We start from the raw sequence: 21,193 nt of genomic DNA on the forward strand, positions 1-21,193 counted from the left end.
GAATGATGGAAAAGAATGAGTGGATGAAGATGTGCCAAAAGCTGGTGACAATCCTTGAAGCATCCTGGATGTTGTATACAACAGTAGATATAAGATGACTCCCAGAACATCAGTGAGACACAATAGTTTTTCAGCCAGATTAATTGCTGCTTCCCTCCACATACAAGTCATAATAGATGACAATGTTGACCCACCCTTCCTGAGTTTCCTCATCAGGCAGGGTGCATGATGTCAATATCATTAGATACAACTGGCTAAAGATTTGGGGGTTTTCGTTTGGCTCAATGAAGAAAATTAGCTCATATGCTGGCTACACACTCATATTTGCACCATGATGTGGTCTCCAGTAGTCAAATTTTCAAGAATAAGTCATCTGACTCCAAGATCTTCCTATCTCTATCCCCATCTTCAATCCTGTTCCCACATCTGGTGCCATAACTGAGTGCTCCCAAATGTCCTGCACAACAAAAACAGGTAGGTGGAGCTCACCAAAGAAAATTGGCAATAACTTCTCTCAGAGAAAGTCTAATCAGATGAAAGTTTTGAAGGAGATCTTGGAGATAGGCAGTTGACAATTTCTTAAAAGAGATTCATACCTTTATTGATCAAGTTCTTGAATTATGTCCATGAGTATTGTTTACAGCTAGCAGCTTGTGATATCTTCATTGTTCTATGATAAATCCACAGCCAATGCCAGTATTGTATTGTAAATTCAGAGGCTAGCTACCCAATATTCTCTCAACAAAGGTAAGAGAGCACACCTGATCTGTAGATAAAGAGACTTCCTGCCATCTAGCATATACAGCTGTCTCTGTTTTACTCTAATAATAAAAAAACAATCTTGAAAATAACTGTGGAAGGAAATAATTTGTACTAGTGCTTCTGGGAATGTTACATCCTCCTTTTAGAAATGTACCCTTACAAAGAATATGGGTACCACACTCAATAGAGAGACTACATAAAGAGAGGAAACAGTGGCTTAGCATAGGCTATATATTTCTTTGTGTAGCAGATGTTTGAACCCAAGACAAATATTATCAACACCCCACGGGAATGGAAGAGTATTGCAAGATCTTAATTTTCAGTGGAAATTTGCTACAATGTAATAAAGGATTTTACAATAAGTCTGAAATTCTCAGATAGGATGACTTAACTAGACAAGTGGTCATACCCACCAGGACCCAAAACTTTTCAAGGAGATGATAATTATTGCTCTGCTGATGCTCTATTGTTGAAAATGATTAGGTCTGCATATGTACCATGGTAATTGGCAGGAACAGAACTGAAAATACTTCTGTATCTCTCATTAGCCTTTAAGAGAACATTTTTCTTCCTTATTTCTTGGTTTGACGGGTGGTCATCTATATGTAGTAATGATTTTCCAGCCAGTGACTGACCCTTCCACTGTGGGATCCCTTGAGATGCTTTAGCATAGGATCTGAGGATTTTAGAGTTTTAAGTTGATATCTGTCACCTATCACCTGACCCAGCCCAGCCACCTGATTCTGACTCAAAACCTGCCCTTAGCTGCAAGGCTCAGTGGCTTAGATCAGGTAAGCCAGATTGGTTTCTGACTGGAGGAGTCAAAAGTTGGGACATTCACACTCGAAATACCAGAAAGCAGGGAATTGTGGTGAGTTACAAAAATTAACTCATGTGCTCCAAATTGTGAGGCTCTATCTTTTAGCTTTAATGGTACATTGGCAGGAGCCATAATTTTGATGGGTCATACCACAACTTCTAATATATTTGGCTCCCAAAGCTAAAATTCTATTTTATAGTACCTCTTATGTTAACCTCTTTATATATCATTTAGAGTAATTTAGCATCATCCTTTCGCACATGCCTGTACCTCAGCACAATTGCCATGAAATTTACTATTAGTAAAAGGACACAGAGAGATTTATTGTTATCACCTCTATTACACAGGCAACTTTAATCAATGTTAATGAGGTCCTTCATGATGATTTTATTCATCCATTCAGCACATACTCAGGATCTACTTTTGTGAGCATTTAACTCTTACACTATGTCTCTGTAATTCCTTGTTAACTATCATGTAATATTAGACCATCACTTTCTTAATCATTAATTATTTTCTATTTTGCCTATATGTGTATTTAATAAGCACTTTATTTCAGAAAGAACCATTCCACAGGCTACATCTGGGTTCATGGATGCATATAATAAAGTTCTGTTTCTCTCCTATAGGTCTAATATCTCTACTCCAAAAGAAATTAGCTACTACTTAATTAGTTCCGTTAAGTTAGGTGAATTGGGGGCCACTTTCAGTTTATTGAGGGATTGGCTAGTACACATCAACATCTTTGGTGTTGACTAACCAGTAAAATCAGATTTCTACCATGAGCTTTTTTAGGTCCTCATGTGCACCTAGCTATGATCCAATTACAATCACTGAGCAAAATTTTCATCCCTTTTATCAAGCATGTACATTCTTACCGTAATCACCAAGGTATAATTAAGTCATGGAATTAAGTGGACCAGCCTTTTTCTCCATATTTGTGATTGCCTTTAGAACAAGTGCAGTTCCCACATATATGCTTCCATAATTTTGTCCACTTGTTACCCAGCCTTTCCTGCTCCTACATTTTGGAACATTTCAGCATGGGGATGTTAACCTCTGAGGACTTCATCCTAACTCATTAAGGCTAAGTGATGTCACTCACCTCCCTGACATTTTGCATTTAAAATATATTAATGTCTGCATAGATTCCTTATCTAATGCTTTTGCTGTGTCACAACCCAAAGTAAATGCCAAGATGTTGATTGTCTCAATGAGAATGACTATGGGTCTTCCTTATATCATGAAGGCAGACAATGGGCTAGCACACATCAGTGAATCCTTTGCCTACTTTGTCTAAGACTGGTATCTTCTACTCAACTATAATTATTCATAACCAGAAGTTCAATATAATATTGAATTGGCCCCACTGTTCTCTGAACAATTAGCAGGAGTATGGGGTACATGAACCAGGATACACTAGTAAAAAATGTTAAGTTTTGACAAACAGGCTCTCTCCTTAACATATGGTTGTAGTCTTTTGGAGACACTCTGTTGATCTAGGAAGCATGCAACCATTCTGCTAACCATTGGACCAGGGTTTGTTTGTATTTTCCCAGATGAAATGTGTAAGTTCATATGTGTTGTTGGCAAATCCTTCAAGTACTGTACTATGAACATTCCAGATGGAACTTATAGGACTACTGAAAACAAACTTGAAAAAGACATGAGTGTTAAATATGCCCCAGATTAACTCTCTGAAGACCTGGGGAAGCCTCAAGGCTCTTGCAAAATATACACAGATATTGTCTCCAGAAAGACCAAAGACTAGACCATATATATATATATATAACTGATGTATGCTATGTTAATAAGGAGTTCTTTAGTGCATGCCCAGCAATTATTTTGGTTTGCTCTTAGAAATTACCATTGTTATGTGAGATGTGACCCAGTTGCATTTCATGTACAGTGACAACTCAGTAAAGGAAAAACCCAGTTCCCCTCCATGCCATCCTAACACTTTCATTTAACAAGTCATTTATTCTTGCCTTTTGGATGGTAGACTTTTGTTTAATAGAAGATATTTTTCCAGGTTATTTTATTCTTCTGCCTCAAATAGTTATGATGATTTCTCAATTCTCTCATAGCTGTTTATGTCAAATCTGGCCACAACCATACTCCAATGGAGACCAAATAGATACTAATTAACAGGCTTATGATAGAGATTAATGGGGCAGTCCACATCTCTCAAAATGTCAAGACTCTATATTTGCACACAAATTTGTTCCCCTTAGACAATATTAGTCTTGAAATAGAACAAAAGTAGCACCTTGCTGGATGAGGAAATTAACCTTTTTAAGGCAATATTGGGATCAAGAGCAAGTTAATGAAGGTTCCTGAGAATTCTCTAATTGCCCTGTTTTTCTGTACATTATATTTGATCTAAAATAATTTCAAGAACCCTGGTGTGGCCACAAAAGAACCTAGGAGGTGAGAGCAATTGTTGCTTCCCTCATCTTAAAAGAAGTCCTAAGAGGAAATGATGCTCCCTGCATTCCTTCCGTTTCCTTATCTGGCAAGGCTTTTCTTGGTATATGGGGCATGATGACAGTATGTGGAGATACAACTGGCCAATGATATTAGAGCTTGGGATGGAATAAAACAGGGTATATAAGGTTATATAATGGGCAATAAATTTAGATCTACATCCCTATACCAACCTCCAGAGTATGCTTTACTAATATTGTCATGTGACTCTAGTTTTTTTTTCATCCACCACTTCTATCATTCTTGTTCCTACAAACATAAAAAGTATAATGTTTTCAATAAATAAAATATTAAGGGGCTTAAATTTTTTTAAAATAATGGTGATTATATGCTTGAAATTCAGAATAGTTATGAATCAACCCATCTTTATCTTGCTCATAGAATTTTAGTCTTCAAAACTTTGCATAAAAATGATAATTGTCACAACAAGTAGTATGTAGAATTTTTTCTACTCTAATCCCTATAATTTATGATAACCTAAGTAGTCACATTATTTTGTCATAAGTGTTAAGGAAAACTAATGCATAATAATACTATACAAAATTTCAAATTGAATACTATATAAATAAATAAAGTAAAGTAAATAAATGTGTCAGGTATTTTATACTACCTTATCATACATTATAATAGATTTCCTTGTATCTTCACAAAAACTTCCATTTTGTATCCTGATTTTATTTGTTTTTTTTTTTTTGTTTTCAGTACAGAATAGAGTTTATTCAGGTCATGGGACAGTTAAGAAGGTGGTAGAGGCAGAGAGAGAGAAAGAGAGAGAGAGAGAGAGAGAGAGAGAGAGAGAGAGAGAGAGAGAGAGAGAGAGAGAGAAGAGGAGTAGAAGCTAGCCATGTGCACGTGGAGGTAGAGGGGGGAAGGGATGGGGAGAGGAGGGGTAGGGGTGGTCGAGCAAGGCTGCAAGAGCACAAGAGAAAGAGACTGATTTTATTTCTTAATGCATATTTTTCTTGTTTTTCTTCTTTTCTCTGTCTCTGTCCTTCCAACAATATCTTCTGCACACCTCTTTTCAAATTACTGATTTTAAAACCTGTTTTCTGTAATACAGTATCCTATTTACTTTCAAACACTATACACACACACACACACACACACACACACACACACACACACACACACACACACACATGTATATATGTGTGTGGGTGCGTGTGTGTTTGTTTGTGTGAGTATATGACATAAAAGTATACATATTAATTGAAATTTAGAGTCACATTTTCACATATGAAGACCCAGGTATTCCACTTCTGGGCAGATACCCCAGAGAAGCTCCAACATACAACAAAGACACATGCATCACAATGTTCATAGCAGCTCTATTTTTAATAGCCAGAATCTCTAAAGAACCCAGATGTCCTTCAGTAGATGAATGGATACAAAAATTGTGGAATATTTACCCAATGGAGTTATTCATCTATCAGAAACCATGACTTTATGATATTCTTAAGAAAATGGATGCATCTAGAGAATATCATCCTGAGTGAGGAAACCCAGTCAAAAAGAAACAGACATAATATGCAGTCACAGATAATTGGATACTAACCCCAGAAAGTCATAAACACCACAAAAAAAAAAAAACCTCACAGACTATATGAACTTTAAGAAAAAAATAAAAAAAAAGAAAATGAACAAACATTATGCTTAATCTTTACACACCAAGAAAACTTGCACTATTTCCAGGTTAGATTTTATTTAACATGCACTTTATTCTCTTTGTAACTAATAAGATTTGTCACATAATATCAAACTTTCAAAAAACTCAAGTAGTGACAAAAATGTATTCCTATAATTTTGTTCAAAAATGCTTAAAATCTTTACATTTATCTTTGTTTTTTAAAATAATGTTGTTCAATTTAAAAAAACGAAACAACATATTCTTATGGACAGATTGCATGCCTTGCATAGATGACTAATAGCAAAGAGAGGTTTTTTTTTTTTGTTTGTTTGTTTGTTTTTTTTTTTTTTTTGATTTTTTTTTGGAGTGGTGGCTTGGCTCATCATGTTGTTTTACATATTTTTCTTTATTGTAACTTATAGATACTTTGCACATATATTATGGCTAATGGTTTATTGTGTGTATGGGGTTCCTGAGTGTGATACCAGTAATTTTTTCTCATGTACCTTTCTTTAGACACTTTTCATTCAAATGTCTTTATTTTTTTTCAACTCCAGTTTGCTGGTATAATTGTCACTATTATTATAATAATTTTATACTATATTTAATTATATTTTATTTCTCATTAATATCCCCTAGATAGCTGCTTGATTTAAAAAGAGGGAGAGTCATAAATTTGGACTGGAGGACAGATTCAGTGGAAAGAAAAAAAGTAGAGGGAAGAGAAACTGTTTTCAGAATGTATAACATGTATAGAGTATGTGAATGTCATTGAAGGAAAGAAATGATTGGATGGAGAGGTCCCAGAAGCTGCTGCCATTCCTTGTAGATCCATGAATGATGTATACAGCATTATATATAAGAAGGCTCCCAGAAAATCAGTGAGACACAATAGGTTTTTATTCAGATTAATTTCTGATTCCCTCCACATCAAAGTCTTAGTGGATGACAGTGTTGTCCCAACCCTCCTGAGATTCCTCATCAGGCAGGGTGGTTAGATACTATTGATTAGATAAAACTGGCTAATGATTTGGGGCTTTGGGATTGACCCAATGAGGTAAATAGATTATATGCTGGGGTACAAACTGATATTTGCACCTTCATGCTGGTCTCCAGGAGTCTGATTTTCAGGGATAAATCATCTGGCTCCAAGATCTTCCTACCTTTACCCCAATCCTAAATCCTGTTGCCACATCTGGTGACTGATCTGAGACCTCACAAAAGTTATGCATGAGGAAAACAGGTAAGTAGAGTTCACCAAAGAAAATGGGCAATAAAAGCTCTCAGAGAAAGTATGGTCAGCTGAAAGTTTTGAAGGGGATCTTGGAGATAGGCAGCTGACAAGTTCTGTAAAGATATTCATACTTTAATGATCAAGTTCTTGACTTATGTTCATGGATGTGGTTAACAGGAAGAATCTTGGGATGACTTCATTGTTCTGTGGTGGGTTTACAGCCAATGCCAGTATTGTTTTGTAAAATCACCGGCTAGCTGCCCAATCGTCTCTCAATACAGTTAAGAGAAGACTGCTGATTCTGTAGATAGAGACAGTCTTCCAAACCAGCTTATAGAGCTGACTCTGTTGGAAGGAAATTTTGTACTGGTTTTTCTGGGAATCTTGAATCCTTTTTTCAGAAATGATTCCTCACTGATAAGTTGGGAACCTTACTCTATGGAGAGTACATAAATATAGAAAACAGTGGCTTGGCATAGGCTACATTCTTGCAGTGTGGTCATTATTGTGTATTTGGCATAAAAGTGTTAGGTAGAGACAGGAAGTTGGAAAGAATATCTTAGCTGGGGTGTAGGTTAGTATACTAGAAGATTTCCCCAGCTTGTGGAGCTTGTATACTTATTACCTGAAATGTGTTTCATCGCAAAAGCTTATTTAGGTTGGAGAGAAAACTGCAACACACCTTCTTCTTGCATTTGCACTAGTCATTGTACAAAATATTCTATACCTTAAAGTTTGTCCACTGTTAAATTATAACCCATGGTCACAAAATTATCTATTTCTTAATACATTTTGTGAATTTGTGGGAATATATCTTTAGAAAATCAAATAAATTTAAACATAGAACCTTGCTACCCAGTTGAACAAAGAGGCCATATAGTGTAATCAAACCCAGAAAATATTGCAGATGTCAAAAAGTGAATGCTAAGAGTAGCCTGGAATAGCTGTCTCCTGAGAGGTTCTGCTAGAGGCTGACAAATGCAGAGGTGGATGGTGCACCAACCACTTCTCTGAGAAGGGGGTTCCCATTGTTGGAAATAAAGAAAGGACTGAATGAGTTTTAGGTGTATGCAACTCCATAGGAATAAGAATAATATTAAAGAAACAGACCACCCCAGTAGTCCCAGAATCTAAACCACCAATCAAAGAGCACACATGAAGAGATCCATGGCTCCAGCTTTATATGTAGCAGAGGATGCTCTTATTGGCCATCAGTGGGAGGGGTGGTCCTTGTTCCTGTGAAGGCTGTATACACAATATAGGGGAATCTCATGGCATGGAGGAGGAAGGGAGTAGGTGAGCAGTTAAGGCAGTACTTTCATAGAGACAGTGGGTGGAGGATGGCATAGGGGATTCCAGAAAAGAAACTGGGAATGCATATAACAGTGGATATTTAAGAGAAATAAATGTCTAATAAGAAAAAGTAAGGCATTTGATATCCAAAAGAAGCTCGAAGAAAGGGAGAAATATTTCATGCAACTGACAAGTAGCTAATGCTACCTTCAAAATTAGTGTGTAGTAGGGAATGAGATTGAACTCCTGATCTTCCAAGCGAGGGATGGATCACAGTAATGAGTAAGCATACTTAGTTTTACTCACAATATTTCTATGTTCTTTTCTATTTATACTTTTCTATCTCTATATACTTGTAGTCTATTTATATGCTCTTATGATTTGAATCTAAGAATATACATCTTGAACATAATGGGACAAAGTACTAGTTTCATCCTGAAATAGTGAATATGGGAATTGTGTACAATGTATTCTCTGTAATATATTACTTCTTTTAGAGGAAAAAATAACTCATTTTTTGCAATCTGCCTCTGAAGGAAATATGATAGGATTTTCTCCCTTTTAAAACTCAAGTATATTATGTAGAACCTAGGTACTTGTAATTATTCTGTGGTTTTAATATCAAGTTATTTTCATAGTTAGTTTTGATGATCAGCCTTGCTTATTCCCATAAAACTCAATCACATAGCAGAATTTCTGATGAATGTAACTTTTACTTGGGGCTAAGTATAGATATTAAATTTTAATCAGGTGGCAAGGTTGGGTCAGGTGGAGGGTGAATGAGATCAATTTGAAACTGTAAAATCCTCAGTTCCTTTGCTAAAGCTTCTGAAGGGGCTTCCCACAGTGGAGAGGGGACTGTTATGCTGACTGAGGAGCCCCAACAGACAGATGGCCAGCCATTAATAACAGGAATTGGGGAAAAAATGTTCTGTCAAAGGATACTGAGAGATATTTTTAAAAAATTCAGCTAACTTCCTGAGATTTCTCATGGTGCTAAGGCTGACCTCATCATCCCCTACATAGGAGCATCAGGAGAGCTACAATTATCCTCTCCCTTCAAATCTTCAGGTGGTGGTTGGTTTGGCCAATTGTCTATTTAAGTTACCCTTTTTGAGAATCTCAGCCATGTAGTAATATCATCCTGTCTTACATTGTAGAAATTTACCCCTGGATATACAGATATTCTAGTCCTGTTGGGGGTTCAGAGTAGTGGCCATGGATTCAACAACATGCTCCACAAAGAATGGATCATCCTATTCCAAGTTATGTTTTTCTATAATCATTTAGCCCCTAAACAGAGTAGTGTACTCAGGTTCACTGTGAGAGAGCATTTCCAACAGGACAATATTGGATTACTGAAAGTGTAGTAGAAATTGTTACTTCAACATTCATTTTCAAGTTCTTTCAGATTAGGATAAAACAGAGACAGCTGTATCTGTTGTATTGGCATGCTGGCTCCTCATCTACAGGATCAGCTGTGCCCTCTGGCCCTTCTGAAGGGACTACTAAAGAGATAGCTTAGGAATTTGCAAAACATACTGAAATTAGCTGTGGATCTAGCATGGAACCCTGAAGGCATCTAGAATTTAATCATTGAAGGTATGCAAAACTTTTCAGAATATGTGAGCTTCCTACTCTCCAAGATTCCCTTCAAAACCTTCAGTTCAGTACATATTCTTTGAGAGCTGTTATTGCCAATTTTCCTTCGTGAGCTCTTTACATGCTTTTTGTCATGTTGTTTGATGGATGGCTATTTTCAGGCTCCAAATGTGGGTATAGGACTGAGGATGGGGGTAGAGATAGGAAGAGCTTAGAGCCAGATAACTTATTCATGGAATTCACACTCTGTAAGACCAGCTTCATGGTACAAATCTGAATTTATAGACCAACACATAAGATTATTTACCATAATAATTTTTTACAAACCCCTAAATCTTCAGTCATCTGTATCAGATCATATTGTAGCCATGATCTTTCCAGATAAGGAAATTCAGGAGGGGTGAGGGGACGTGTCATTTATTATGACTTTGATGTAGAGGGAATCTACCAATATTCTGGATGGGTATTTTATTTTTAAATAAAAGAGAAAATGCCTTGACACAGAATGATGAGACAAGGCACCTCCACAAACTTAACTCTCCTTTTCTATTAATCATCTATTCTAGGCATGCAGCCTCTCCTTAAGAGTACTTAGTGTCTACACTGAGAGTCCCTTCCAGGGAATAAATTTACTTTTGCAAATAGGTACCAACTGGAGATTCCTTGTGGGTTAGTCATTCAGGTCTATTTTATCTTATCTTTTCAGCTCTAGGCCCCATCTGTTGGAGAACGCTGAATGCTCTTTTTATACAACCTCTATTTCTGGGAGGTCTTAAGTTTATCATTCATATTGACTTAAAGGGCCATGCAGGGTATTATATGCTTTCTACCACCTCCTCCATAGTGTTCTCCAATCGCTGAGGCCACCCTGGATATTATATTATTTCCACCACCTATTTCATAGGGTTCCCAAAGTCAGGGGCCAAAGATTTGATTAGAGCATTCCTTTTAAGGTTGAGTGTTACTAGGTCACAAATTCACTGCACAATGTCTGATATTGAATCTCTGTATTAATTTCCATATTCTTTGGGTGGAAATTTCTCTGCTTATGGCTTATTAAGTCAGGATCTGTAAATACAGAAAATACCATCAAGATTCATTTTATTGCTACATTTCATTCTTTTTGTTCAGAATGCTAATATTTGGCTTTATCCTAGGTCCCTGTGCTATCTAATCTCAGGTTTTGTACATTTAATCTGTGTTGGAATGAAATGACCTTGTAGAGTGGGCCTTCAATTAGATATTGGTTACTTGTACAATCTTTGTGCCAAAACACACTACTTAATGTGTCAGTCGGCACATAGTGCAGTTCTTACATTATGAACTTTGACTGGGTTTGTGAGTGGGATGGAGTTTACATTTATCCTTTGGTATCATCTCTAGTATCTTCCTGTACCCAGAACTCTACCATGCGTGTGTGAATATTATCACCATTTCAAATTCTCCATGTCCAATTCATTGTTTAGGTTACTTCATTTAGCAAAGGAGCTTGGGTATCAGTATGTGAGGCACCATCTATTAATAGTCTTGGCAACACCTTGGGTTGTTTCAGGATCCTATGAGACAACATTGGATATCATGATTATATCTAACCCATTCCAGATATTTAAAACTTTCTTTTGGAGTCAAAACTGGGCACCTAGCAATATTTCTCACCATTTGGCACCTGAATTTAACTACTTTTCATATATATATACATTTTAGTAAGCTTCTACTCTATTAAATTTTCACACTACTTATAAATGACCATGAATAGCTTTCTCTCCCAATATTACCTCTCTCAACTTCCTCTTACTTGATCCTCAAATTCCATCCCTATTCCCCTCCATTCACAATGATTCAATTTTTTTTCTCTTTTGTAGAGAATTTTTTGGGCCTGCACCTACTCTCTTACATATTATAGAACCTCTGTGTTTCTACTGATTTACCTTGATTATCTATGGTAAATTTTCTTTATCCCTCTCCTGACAGGCATAGATGTAGTTTGCATGGTGTGACAACAGTGAATAGAAACTCAATGGACATGATGGAGAAAGTGTATCTGTGGTAAGGTACTGTACAAGAAATTTTGATGTACATTAACTTGCAGTTTTCTCAGGGAAGGTCACACTGATCTCCTTAGTAACACTAAAATACCATCTCTTTTTTCTCCACATTCTCCCTGGTATAAATGTCACTTGTTTTAATTATCTTAGATATTATATATGTCTACAATGAAATTTCAAAAAAGTTTAGATTTTCCTTTCCATGATGGCTAAGCTTATTGAACATTTCAAGTGTTTTTCAGACATTTGTAGATTATTTGTTTAAAATTGTACCTGATTTTTTAAAATTAATTGTTTTCCTAATATCTGTTTTTATGATTTCTTTATATAATGTCGTTATTACCACCCCTAAGAAGTGGAATTTGTACTTTTGTTTCCTATTCCATGAACAACTGATTTGTAGAAATCACAGAGCCCTTTATTGTACGGAACATTTTCAGCCTCTTGGGGTCCCATTTATAATTATTGCTCCTGGTTTTTTTGATTAACTGTATTTTCTTCAGAAAGATTTTTGCCATTCAAAACTAGTTAATGCTGGTCCACACTTTCTGCTTTATCTTGTTCATGGTATCTGCTTTCATGTTATAGTTTTTGGTCCTTCTGAACCTCAGGTTTTGCAGGATGCTAAGTATAGATAGATTCAGATTCCCAGCTTGGAGTTGGACTAACACCATTCAATGAAGAATGTGTCTTTTTCCCCTAGGGAATATTTATAACTTCTTATTCAAAACATAGGTATCTGTCTATCTGTCTCTCTCTGACTCTCTCTGTCTCTGTCTCTGTCTCTGTCTTTCTCTCTCTCTCTCTCTTTCTGTGTGTGTGTGTGTGAGTGTGTGTGTGTGTGTGTGTGTGTGAGTGCGTGTGTGATTCCATCTTGTATTTTATCTCTCAGCAATGTTTCAGGTTATATTCCTTCAAATAATGTATGGTAATAACTCCACAAGATATTTTATAATTACTAATGATGTTTTTGGCTTTTCTGTGTTTTGTTTTTGTTAATATCTTTGGTTGTTTGGTTGTAGTTGTCTATTTTCTCATTTTGTTTTTTTTTTTTTTTCAAATTTTGGCTGTTGTTTGTTTGTGTTTGTATATGTGTTGTACTCATATAGAGCTATAAATTATTCTGTTAACATCTGTATACAGAGTCATTGGAATTTTTAAGCTGTTACATAACCCATTTTTACTATATTAATCGTGTAATCCATAAAGAGGTAAGTATTAGCTATTTTATGATATCTTCTTTATGTTTTTTCTTTGATATTTTTCTTTTTGATATAAACATTTTACTTGCTTTTTAAGAGTTATCTGACAATATCTCAAGATTATTTCATGCAATTTTAAAATGTGGGTTTATTTTTTCTTGATTTCCTTTGTAGTATATTTTATATTTGTACACAGTACGAATATTGAAGGTTGTGCTAATATATTACCTGCTGAAAAAGTTTTTCAATTTTAGGACATTTGTAGTGGAAATTTATTGGTTAGTTATGGATACCACCTTGTTGTGTACAAATCAAAGTGCATTTGCTTGTTTTCTAAAATGACTTTGAGATTCTCCCCATTCCAGTTGATGATGGTGATGAGTCCTTTGCTAACTACATGTATTATTTTGACGTGTACCAAATTTATGAATAATCTCTTCAAGAATTTATCATGAAGAAGTCTAGGATTTTGTCAAAGGACTCTGAACTATCTAAGGAAATGTTCCTTTTGTTTTGTCTTTTAATTTATTTATATGGTAGATTATGTTTACTAATTTATACTGTTGAATGATTACTGTAAGTCTGGTATAAAATCAACTTGTTCATGATTTAAAGTGTTGTGTATTTGTATTTGGATTACCTTTTTGATGCTTTATTGAAGAAATAAACATCTGTTTTCATTAGCACAATCAGTCTCTAATTTTCAACTTTCGTTCTTAAGCAGTTTAGATGTTTTGTGACTGTGGCTTATAATATTATCTGAGCAATATTTCTTCCGTTTCTATATTGTGGAATCATTTGAGGCAATATAGAATTAGCTACCTATTGAATTCTGCATGACTCCAAAGAAAAGACATGGTTCTGAAGAGTTTTTAATTAGGAGAGTTTTAATTAATGTTTATTCTTAAATATTTGATATAGATCTTTAGAAATATACCTGGGCTTAATTTCACTTTGGTAGTTGGTTTATTTTAGAATATTTGAAATTTTTTGCTATTTCAATTTGATGGTATTCAGTTTTTTAAATGATATCTTTATAATTATCTAGGCTTTTAATGTCTAAGGTTAAGCTCACTAAAAAATATCGAATATTCTCTTTCTTTACATTTAAATGTTATACACTTCTCCAACCCTCCCTTTCTCCTTTTCCTCAACTTGTTTTCATAAAGTTGCTATGTTTCTCAATTACCCTCTCCACCTTAGTGCCTTGGCTAATGTTGATGTTGTTCTTCCCATGAGGATGCAAATCTTTCAGCTACTTCAGTCCTTTCTCTAGATTTTTCATTGGAGTTCCCATGTTTCTCTGATTTTTCAATGCAATCATCTAAAACTTTATCTGTTTGAAACAGAAAGAGTCTCTGCAGAGATATCTATGTCTGGTTCCTGCTAGTAAACATCTCTTAGCATCAACAATAGTGCTGTATTTTGATGGCTGCATATGTTGTAGTTCTTCAAGTGAGGCATTCTCTGTAGATCTTTTCTTTAAGCCCTTCTTCCCTATTCTATCTTGTATTTATTCTTGTCTTTTTCCCCCTTCTAAGAAGGACTGAGGCATCCACATTCTGATATCCCTTCTTTTTAAGCGTTATAAGTTCAGTGGATGGATTCTTAGTTATACTGAGATCTCTTATTTTATTTATTTATTTATTTTTGTGAACAGGGCAGGACCATGTGGGGCTGGTATTGGCTGATAAGTGATTATTTACATTGAGTTTTATTTTGTGACTGGTTTACCTCACTCAGGATGATACTGTCTATTTCCATCCATTTTACTAGTAATTTTATGAACTCATTTTTTGAATAGATGAGTAGTACTCCTTTGTTTATATGTACCACAAGTTCTGAATCAATTCCTCTGTTGAGGGACTTCTGGGTTTTTTTTCCAGCTTCTGGCTATTATAAATAAGAATACAATGAACATTGTTGAGCATGTGTCCTCCTTAGATTTTGGAGCTACTTTTGGGTATTTGACCAGGAGTAGAATCACTGGAACCTCAGGTAGCACTATGCCCAATTATCTGAGGAGATGCCTGACTGATTTCCAGGGTAGTTGTACCAATTTACAGTCCCACCAACAGTGAAGGAGCATTCTACTTTCTCTACATCCTCCAGAATCTGCTGTAACCTTAGCCATTCTTACTGTTAGGAGGTGGAATCTTAGTGTTGTTTTGATGTGCATTTCCTGATGACTAGGTATATTGATCATTTCTTTAGCTGCTTCTTCGCTATTCAATATTCCTCCATTTAAAAGTCTCCATGTACCTCATTTTTAACCAAATTCTCAATAAAATGGTTGCATCTAGAGAATATCATCCTGAGTGAGATAATCCAGTCACAAAAGAACAGACATAGTACGCAGTCACCAATAGTGGGATTCTAACCCCAGAGTCTCGGACTGCCCCAGTAAAAACTCCCAGACCATGTGAAGTTCAAGAAAAAAAGAAAAGAAAAACAAACAAACCAAAAAAAAAAAAAAATTCTTTGATTCTCTAGGAAAGAGCTTCTTGAATCCCTTTTATGTATTGGTAAAGAACTTTTCACAATCTGTTGGTTGTAATTTTGTCTTGTTGATGTTGTTTTTGGTCTTACAGAAGTTTTGCAATTTCACAACCTCCCATTTGTTGTTATTTGATCTTGAAGCATGAGCCATTGGTGCTCTATTCAGGATTTGATGGAATTAATATTATATCCAGGCACAATGCTGAAGATGTTTATCAGCTGTAAATGTTCCCTGGTGGAATTTTTTGGGTCACTTTTGTATATTATCATATCATCTGCAAATAGTGATATTTTGACTTCTTTCAAATTTGTATCCCTTTGACCCATTTTTGTTGTAGCTTTGCTCTGGCAAGCTATTCATGTACTATATTCAATAAGTAGGAGGAAAGTGGACAGCCATGTTCTTTCCATGATTTTTTTTGGAATTGTATCAATTTTGTCACTATGTATATTGCTGTTGGCTACTGGTGTGATGTATATTTCTTTTGCTATGATTAATTATGTGCCTTGAATACCTGAACTTTCCGTTATATTTAACATGAAGAAATGTTGAATTTTGTCAAATGCTTTCTCAGCATCTAGAGAGATAATCATGTAATTTTTCTTTGATTTTTTTTTCTTTTGGATGTAGTGGATGACATTGATGGATTTCCATATATTGAACCATCCTTGAATCCTTAGAATCAAGCCCACCTGCTGATGGTGAAAAATGATTTGATGTGTTATTGTATTTAGTTTGAAGAATTTTCTTGAGTGTTTTTGCATCAATATTCATGAGGGCAGTAGGTCTAAAGTTATCTTTCCTTGAAGGATCTTTGTGTGGTTTAGAAATGAGTGCAATTATGTCTTAAATTAATGAATTTAGTAGTATTTCTGCCATCTTGATATTATGGACTAGTTTGGAGAGTATTGGTATTAGCTCTTCTCTGAATCTGATAGAGTTCTGCACTAAAGCTATCAGGTCCTTGGCTTTTTTTTTTTTTTTTTTTTTTTTTTTTTTTGGTGGGGTGGGTTTGATGATTGATTCTATTCCCTTAGGGTTAATGGTGTTGTTTAGATTGTTTATCTGATCCTAATTTAACCTTGGTACCAGGTATATGTCAAGAAAATTGTCTATTTCCTCTAGATTTTCTAATTTGTTGAGTATAGTAATTTGTTGAAAATAGGCTTTGTAACAGGATCTGATGATTTCTTGAATTTCCTCACTTTCTGTTGTTATGTCTCCACTTTCATTTCTGATTTTGTCAATTTGAATTTTCTTTCTGTGTTGCTCTCAGGTTCTTCTGACTAACAGTTTTATCAATCTTATTAATTTTCTCAATATACCAGCTCTTGGTTTTGCTGATAGTTTATATAGTTTTTCTCCTTATTTTGTTGATTTCAGCTCTGAGTTTCATTAATTCCTTCCATCTATTTAGCTTGAGAATTTTTGTATAAAAGTATACGAATACATTTTTGTCAGTGCTTGTTTTTATTTTTTAAAGTTTGAAAATTTGTATTAAGTTCTTACCAGTTATAATGAGCACAACGTACATGTAAAACAGGATGTAACCTGGAAATAGTCAAAGTTTTCTTGGTGACTAAGGAATAAGCATAATTGTTTTTTTTTCTTTTTTTCTTTTTTTCTTTTCTTGAACTTCATATACTCTGTGAGATCTTTCTGGGGTATTCAGATCTTTCTGGGGTTAGTATCCAATTATCAGTGATTGCATATTATTTCTGTTCTTTTGTGACTGGGTTATCTCACTCAGGGTGATATTCTCTATGATTTTTTTAAGAATTTCATAAAGTAATTGTTTCTGACAGCTGAGTAGGACTCTATTGTGTAAATGTACCACAATATTTGTATCCATTCATGTACTGAAGGACATCTGGGTTCTTTCCAGTTTCTGGCTATTATAAATAGAGTTGCTATGAAAAGTGGTGCTTGTGCCTTTTGTGAATGTTGGAGCTTGTCTGGGGAATATGCCCAGAATTGAAATAAATGGGTCATCGGGTAGTATTATGTCCAAGTTTCTGAGGAATCGCCAGACTGATTTTCAGAGTGGTTGTAGCAGTATACAACCCCACCAACAGTGGTTACTCTCACTCCACATCCTTGCCAGAATATGCTGCCATCTGAATTTTTCATCTTGGCCAATCTGACTGGGGTGGGGTGGAATCTCAGGGTTTTTTTTTTTTTGATTCGCATTTCCCTGATGGCTAATGATGTTGAGCACTTCCTTAGATGCTTCTCAGCCATTTGATATTCCTCAATTGAGAAATTTTGTTTAGCTGTGTACCCAATTTTAATAGGGTTGTTTGGTTCTCTGCTGTCTAGCTTCTTGAGTTCTTTGTATACATTGGATATTATACCTCTATCTGATGTGGATTTGGTAAAGATCTTTTCCTGCTCTGTTGGTTGCCTTTTTGTTTTCTTGACAGTGTCCTTAGCCTTAGAGAAACTTTGCAATCTCATTAATTCCCATTTGTCAATATTTGACATTAGAGCATGAGTCATTGTTATTCTGTTCAGGAAATTTTCTCCTGTGGCTATGTGTTCTAAGGTTTTTCCTACTTTATCATTTAATAGTTTCAGTATACCCGGTTTAGTGTGGAGATCTTTAATCCAGTTGCATTTTAGCTTTGTACAAGAAGATAAGAAAGCTTCTATTTTCATTCTTTTGCATGCTGATACCTGTTGGACCAACACCAGTTGAATAGGCTGTCCTTTTCCCATTGAATGCTTATAGCTCCTTTGTCAAAAATCAGTTGACCATATATGCGAGGGGTCATTTCTGGATCTTCTATTCTATTCCATTTTCCACATGCCTATCTCTGTTCCAGTACCATGCAGTTTTTAGCACAACTGCCTTGTAATAGAGCTTGAGGTCAGGGATAGTGATTCCTGCAAATGTTTTCTTGTTGTTGAGGATGGATTTTGCTATTCTAGGTCTTTTGTTATTCCATATGAAATTGCATATTGCTCCTACCAACTCTATGAAGAAATGTGTTGGTATTTTGATCGGGATTGCATTGAATCTGTAGATTGATTTTGGTAGAATGTCCATTTTTACAATGTTGAATCTTCCAATTCATGAGCATGGGAGATCTTTCCAATTTCTGAGATCTTCCTCATTTTCCTTTTTTAGAGAATTAAATTTCTCATCATACAAGTCATTCACTTGCTTAATTCGAGTCACACCAAGATATTTTTTTATTTTTTGTGAGTATTGTGAAGGGTATCTATTCCCTAATTCCTTTCTCCACCTGTTTTTTCTTTGAGTATAGGAAGGCTAATAATTTTTTTGAGTTAATTTAATATTCAGCCACTTTGCTGAACTTGTTTATCAGTACTAAGAGTTCTGTGGTGGAACTTTTGAGGTCACTTAAATACACTATCATATCATCTGCAAATAGAGACGTTGTTACTTCTTTTATGCAATTTTTATCCCTTTGATTTGTGTTTGCTGTCTAATTTTTATGGCCAGCACTTCCTGTACTATGTTGAATAGTTAGGGGGACAGTGGCCAGCCTTGTCGAGTCCCTGATTTATTTTGAATGCTTCAATTTTCCCACCATTAAATTTGATGCTGGCTGTTGGTTTGCTGTATATTGCTTTTATTATGTTTAGGTATGGGCCTTGGATTCATATTCTTTCTGAGACTTTAACATAAAGGGGTGTTGAATTTTGTCAATTGCTTTCTCAGCTTCTAGTGAGATGACCATGTGTATTTTCTTTGAGTTTATTTATATGGTGGATTACATTGATAGATTTCTGTATATTAAACCATTCCCGCATTCTGGGGATGAAGCCTACTTGATCATGGTGAATGATCATTTTGATGTGTTCTTGGATTTGGTTTGCAAGGCTTTTGTTGAGTATTTTGCATCAATGTTAATAAGTGAGATTGTTTTGAAGTTCTCTTTCCTTGTTAGGTCTTTGTGTGGTTTGGGAATTAGGGTTATTTTAGCCTCATAAAATGAGTTAGGTAGTGTTCCATCTGATTCTATTTTGTGGAATAATTTGGAGAGTATTTGTTTTAGGTAGTCAGTAAATATCTGATAAAATTCTGCACTGAATCCATTTGGACCTGGGATATTTTTGGTAGCAAGGATTTTGATGACTGCTTCTAATTCTTTAGGTGTTATGAGATTATTTAGATCATTTGCCTTGTCCTGGTTTAACTTTATTATCTGATATCTGTGTAGAAATTCATCCATTTCTTTTCGATTTTCAAGATTTGTTGAGTACAGGCATTTATAGCAGGATCTGATTATTTCTTGAATTTCCCCAGTTTCAATTTTATGTCTCCACTTTCATTTTTGATTGTGTTAGTCTGGATACTCTCTCTTTACCCTCTAGCTAGTCTAGGTAAGGGTTTATCAATCTTGTGAATTTTTTCAAAGAACCAGCTCATGGTTTTGTTGATTCTTTGGGTGGTTCATTTTTGTTTTTTTTTTTGTTTGTTTGTTTGTTTTTTTGGTCTATTTCTACCCTATGTTTGCTTATTTTTTGCTTATTCTACTCTTCTTGTTTGTATCTGCTTCCTTTTGTTATAGAGCTTTCAACTGTGCTCTCAAGTTAGTAGTTTATTCTCTCTCTAATTTCAGCCATAAACTGATTTCACATGCTTCTGACAGATGGTAAAAATGGCTTGCTGGATGTCAAGTAAGCTAGGATTAGGTCGCACTCATCTGACAGGGCTGTGGCATTGGTGGCTCAATTCCAGATCAAAGCAAGCACCAGCACATTCAAACAGTGCTTCCTTTACATATCAAAGCAAGAAGTAAGAAAGCAACATGGTCACACTAGCAGAAAGATGGTAGGGAGTAAGGAAAACCATGTAAAGCTCAAGGCCAAAAGGTGGTTTGCTGGTTTCATTTCTTTGGCTTCTTGGGCAGTGGCTGCCAGAACAGTAAGATGTGAGGTTCTGGTTCCTGGAGTATATAGGGGACCCATCCCTGACTCTCCTGAACGCCGAGATTTTTCCATTCAGTTTCAGATATCAAATGGGTTTTGAGGGCCAGCTTGGCTATGTCCTTGGGCAACATGACATGCCGGTACTCGAACTCCTCGTCATCGTATTTGTCCAAATAGTAGATTTGTTTGTGAGACATGACTGCTCTGCCCAAGGGCGCTCAGCCCCGCGCTGCAGGCCTCCAGACAACTCCTCCAATTTCTTTTTGGAAGAACTCAGAACTATGAGTTTTCCTCTCAGTGGTGCTTTCATTGCATCCCATAGGTTTGGGTATGTTGCGTTTTCATTTTCATTGAATTCTAGAAAATCATTAATATCTTTAATTCTTCTTTGACCCTGCTATTGTTTAATAGAGCATTGTTTAGTTGCCATGTGCACATGGGCTTTTTGTTGTCTTTGTTATTATTGAAGATCTGCCTTAGATCATGGAGATCTGAAAGGATGCATGGGAGTATTTCAATCTTCTTATATCTATTGAGGCTCATTTTGTGACCAATTATGTGGTCAATTTTCGAGAAGATGCTTTGATGAGCTTAGATGTAGGTATATTCTTTTGTTCCAGGATGATATGTTCTATAGATATCTATTAATTCCACTAGGCTTATAACCTCTGTTAGTTTTACTGTGTCCTTATTCAGGTTCTGTTTCCATGATCTGTCCA

At 35.5% G+C, this 21,193-nt stretch overlaps 1 protein-coding gene across 1 annotated transcript; it reads right to left on the reverse strand.

The window, feature by feature from the left end:
* Window positions 1–20,431: 20,431 nt before the first annotated feature.
* Window positions 20,432–20,671, reverse strand: LOC308419252 (cyclin-dependent kinases regulatory subunit 1-like; the record flags this gene model as incomplete). Its single annotated transcript, XM_080914896.1, has 1 exon — window positions 20,432–20,671. The coding sequence occupies one exon, from the start codon at window positions 20,669–20,671 to the stop codon at window positions 20,432–20,434; it is 240 nt and encodes a 79-aa protein (XP_080771022.1).
* Window positions 20,672–21,193: the final 522 nt, after the last annotated feature.

Source organism: Micromys minutus, assembly GCF_963924665.1.
Source record: "Micromys minutus genome assembly, chromosome: 3".
Lineage (NCBI taxonomy): Eukaryota > Metazoa > Chordata > Mammalia > Rodentia > Muridae > Micromys > Micromys minutus.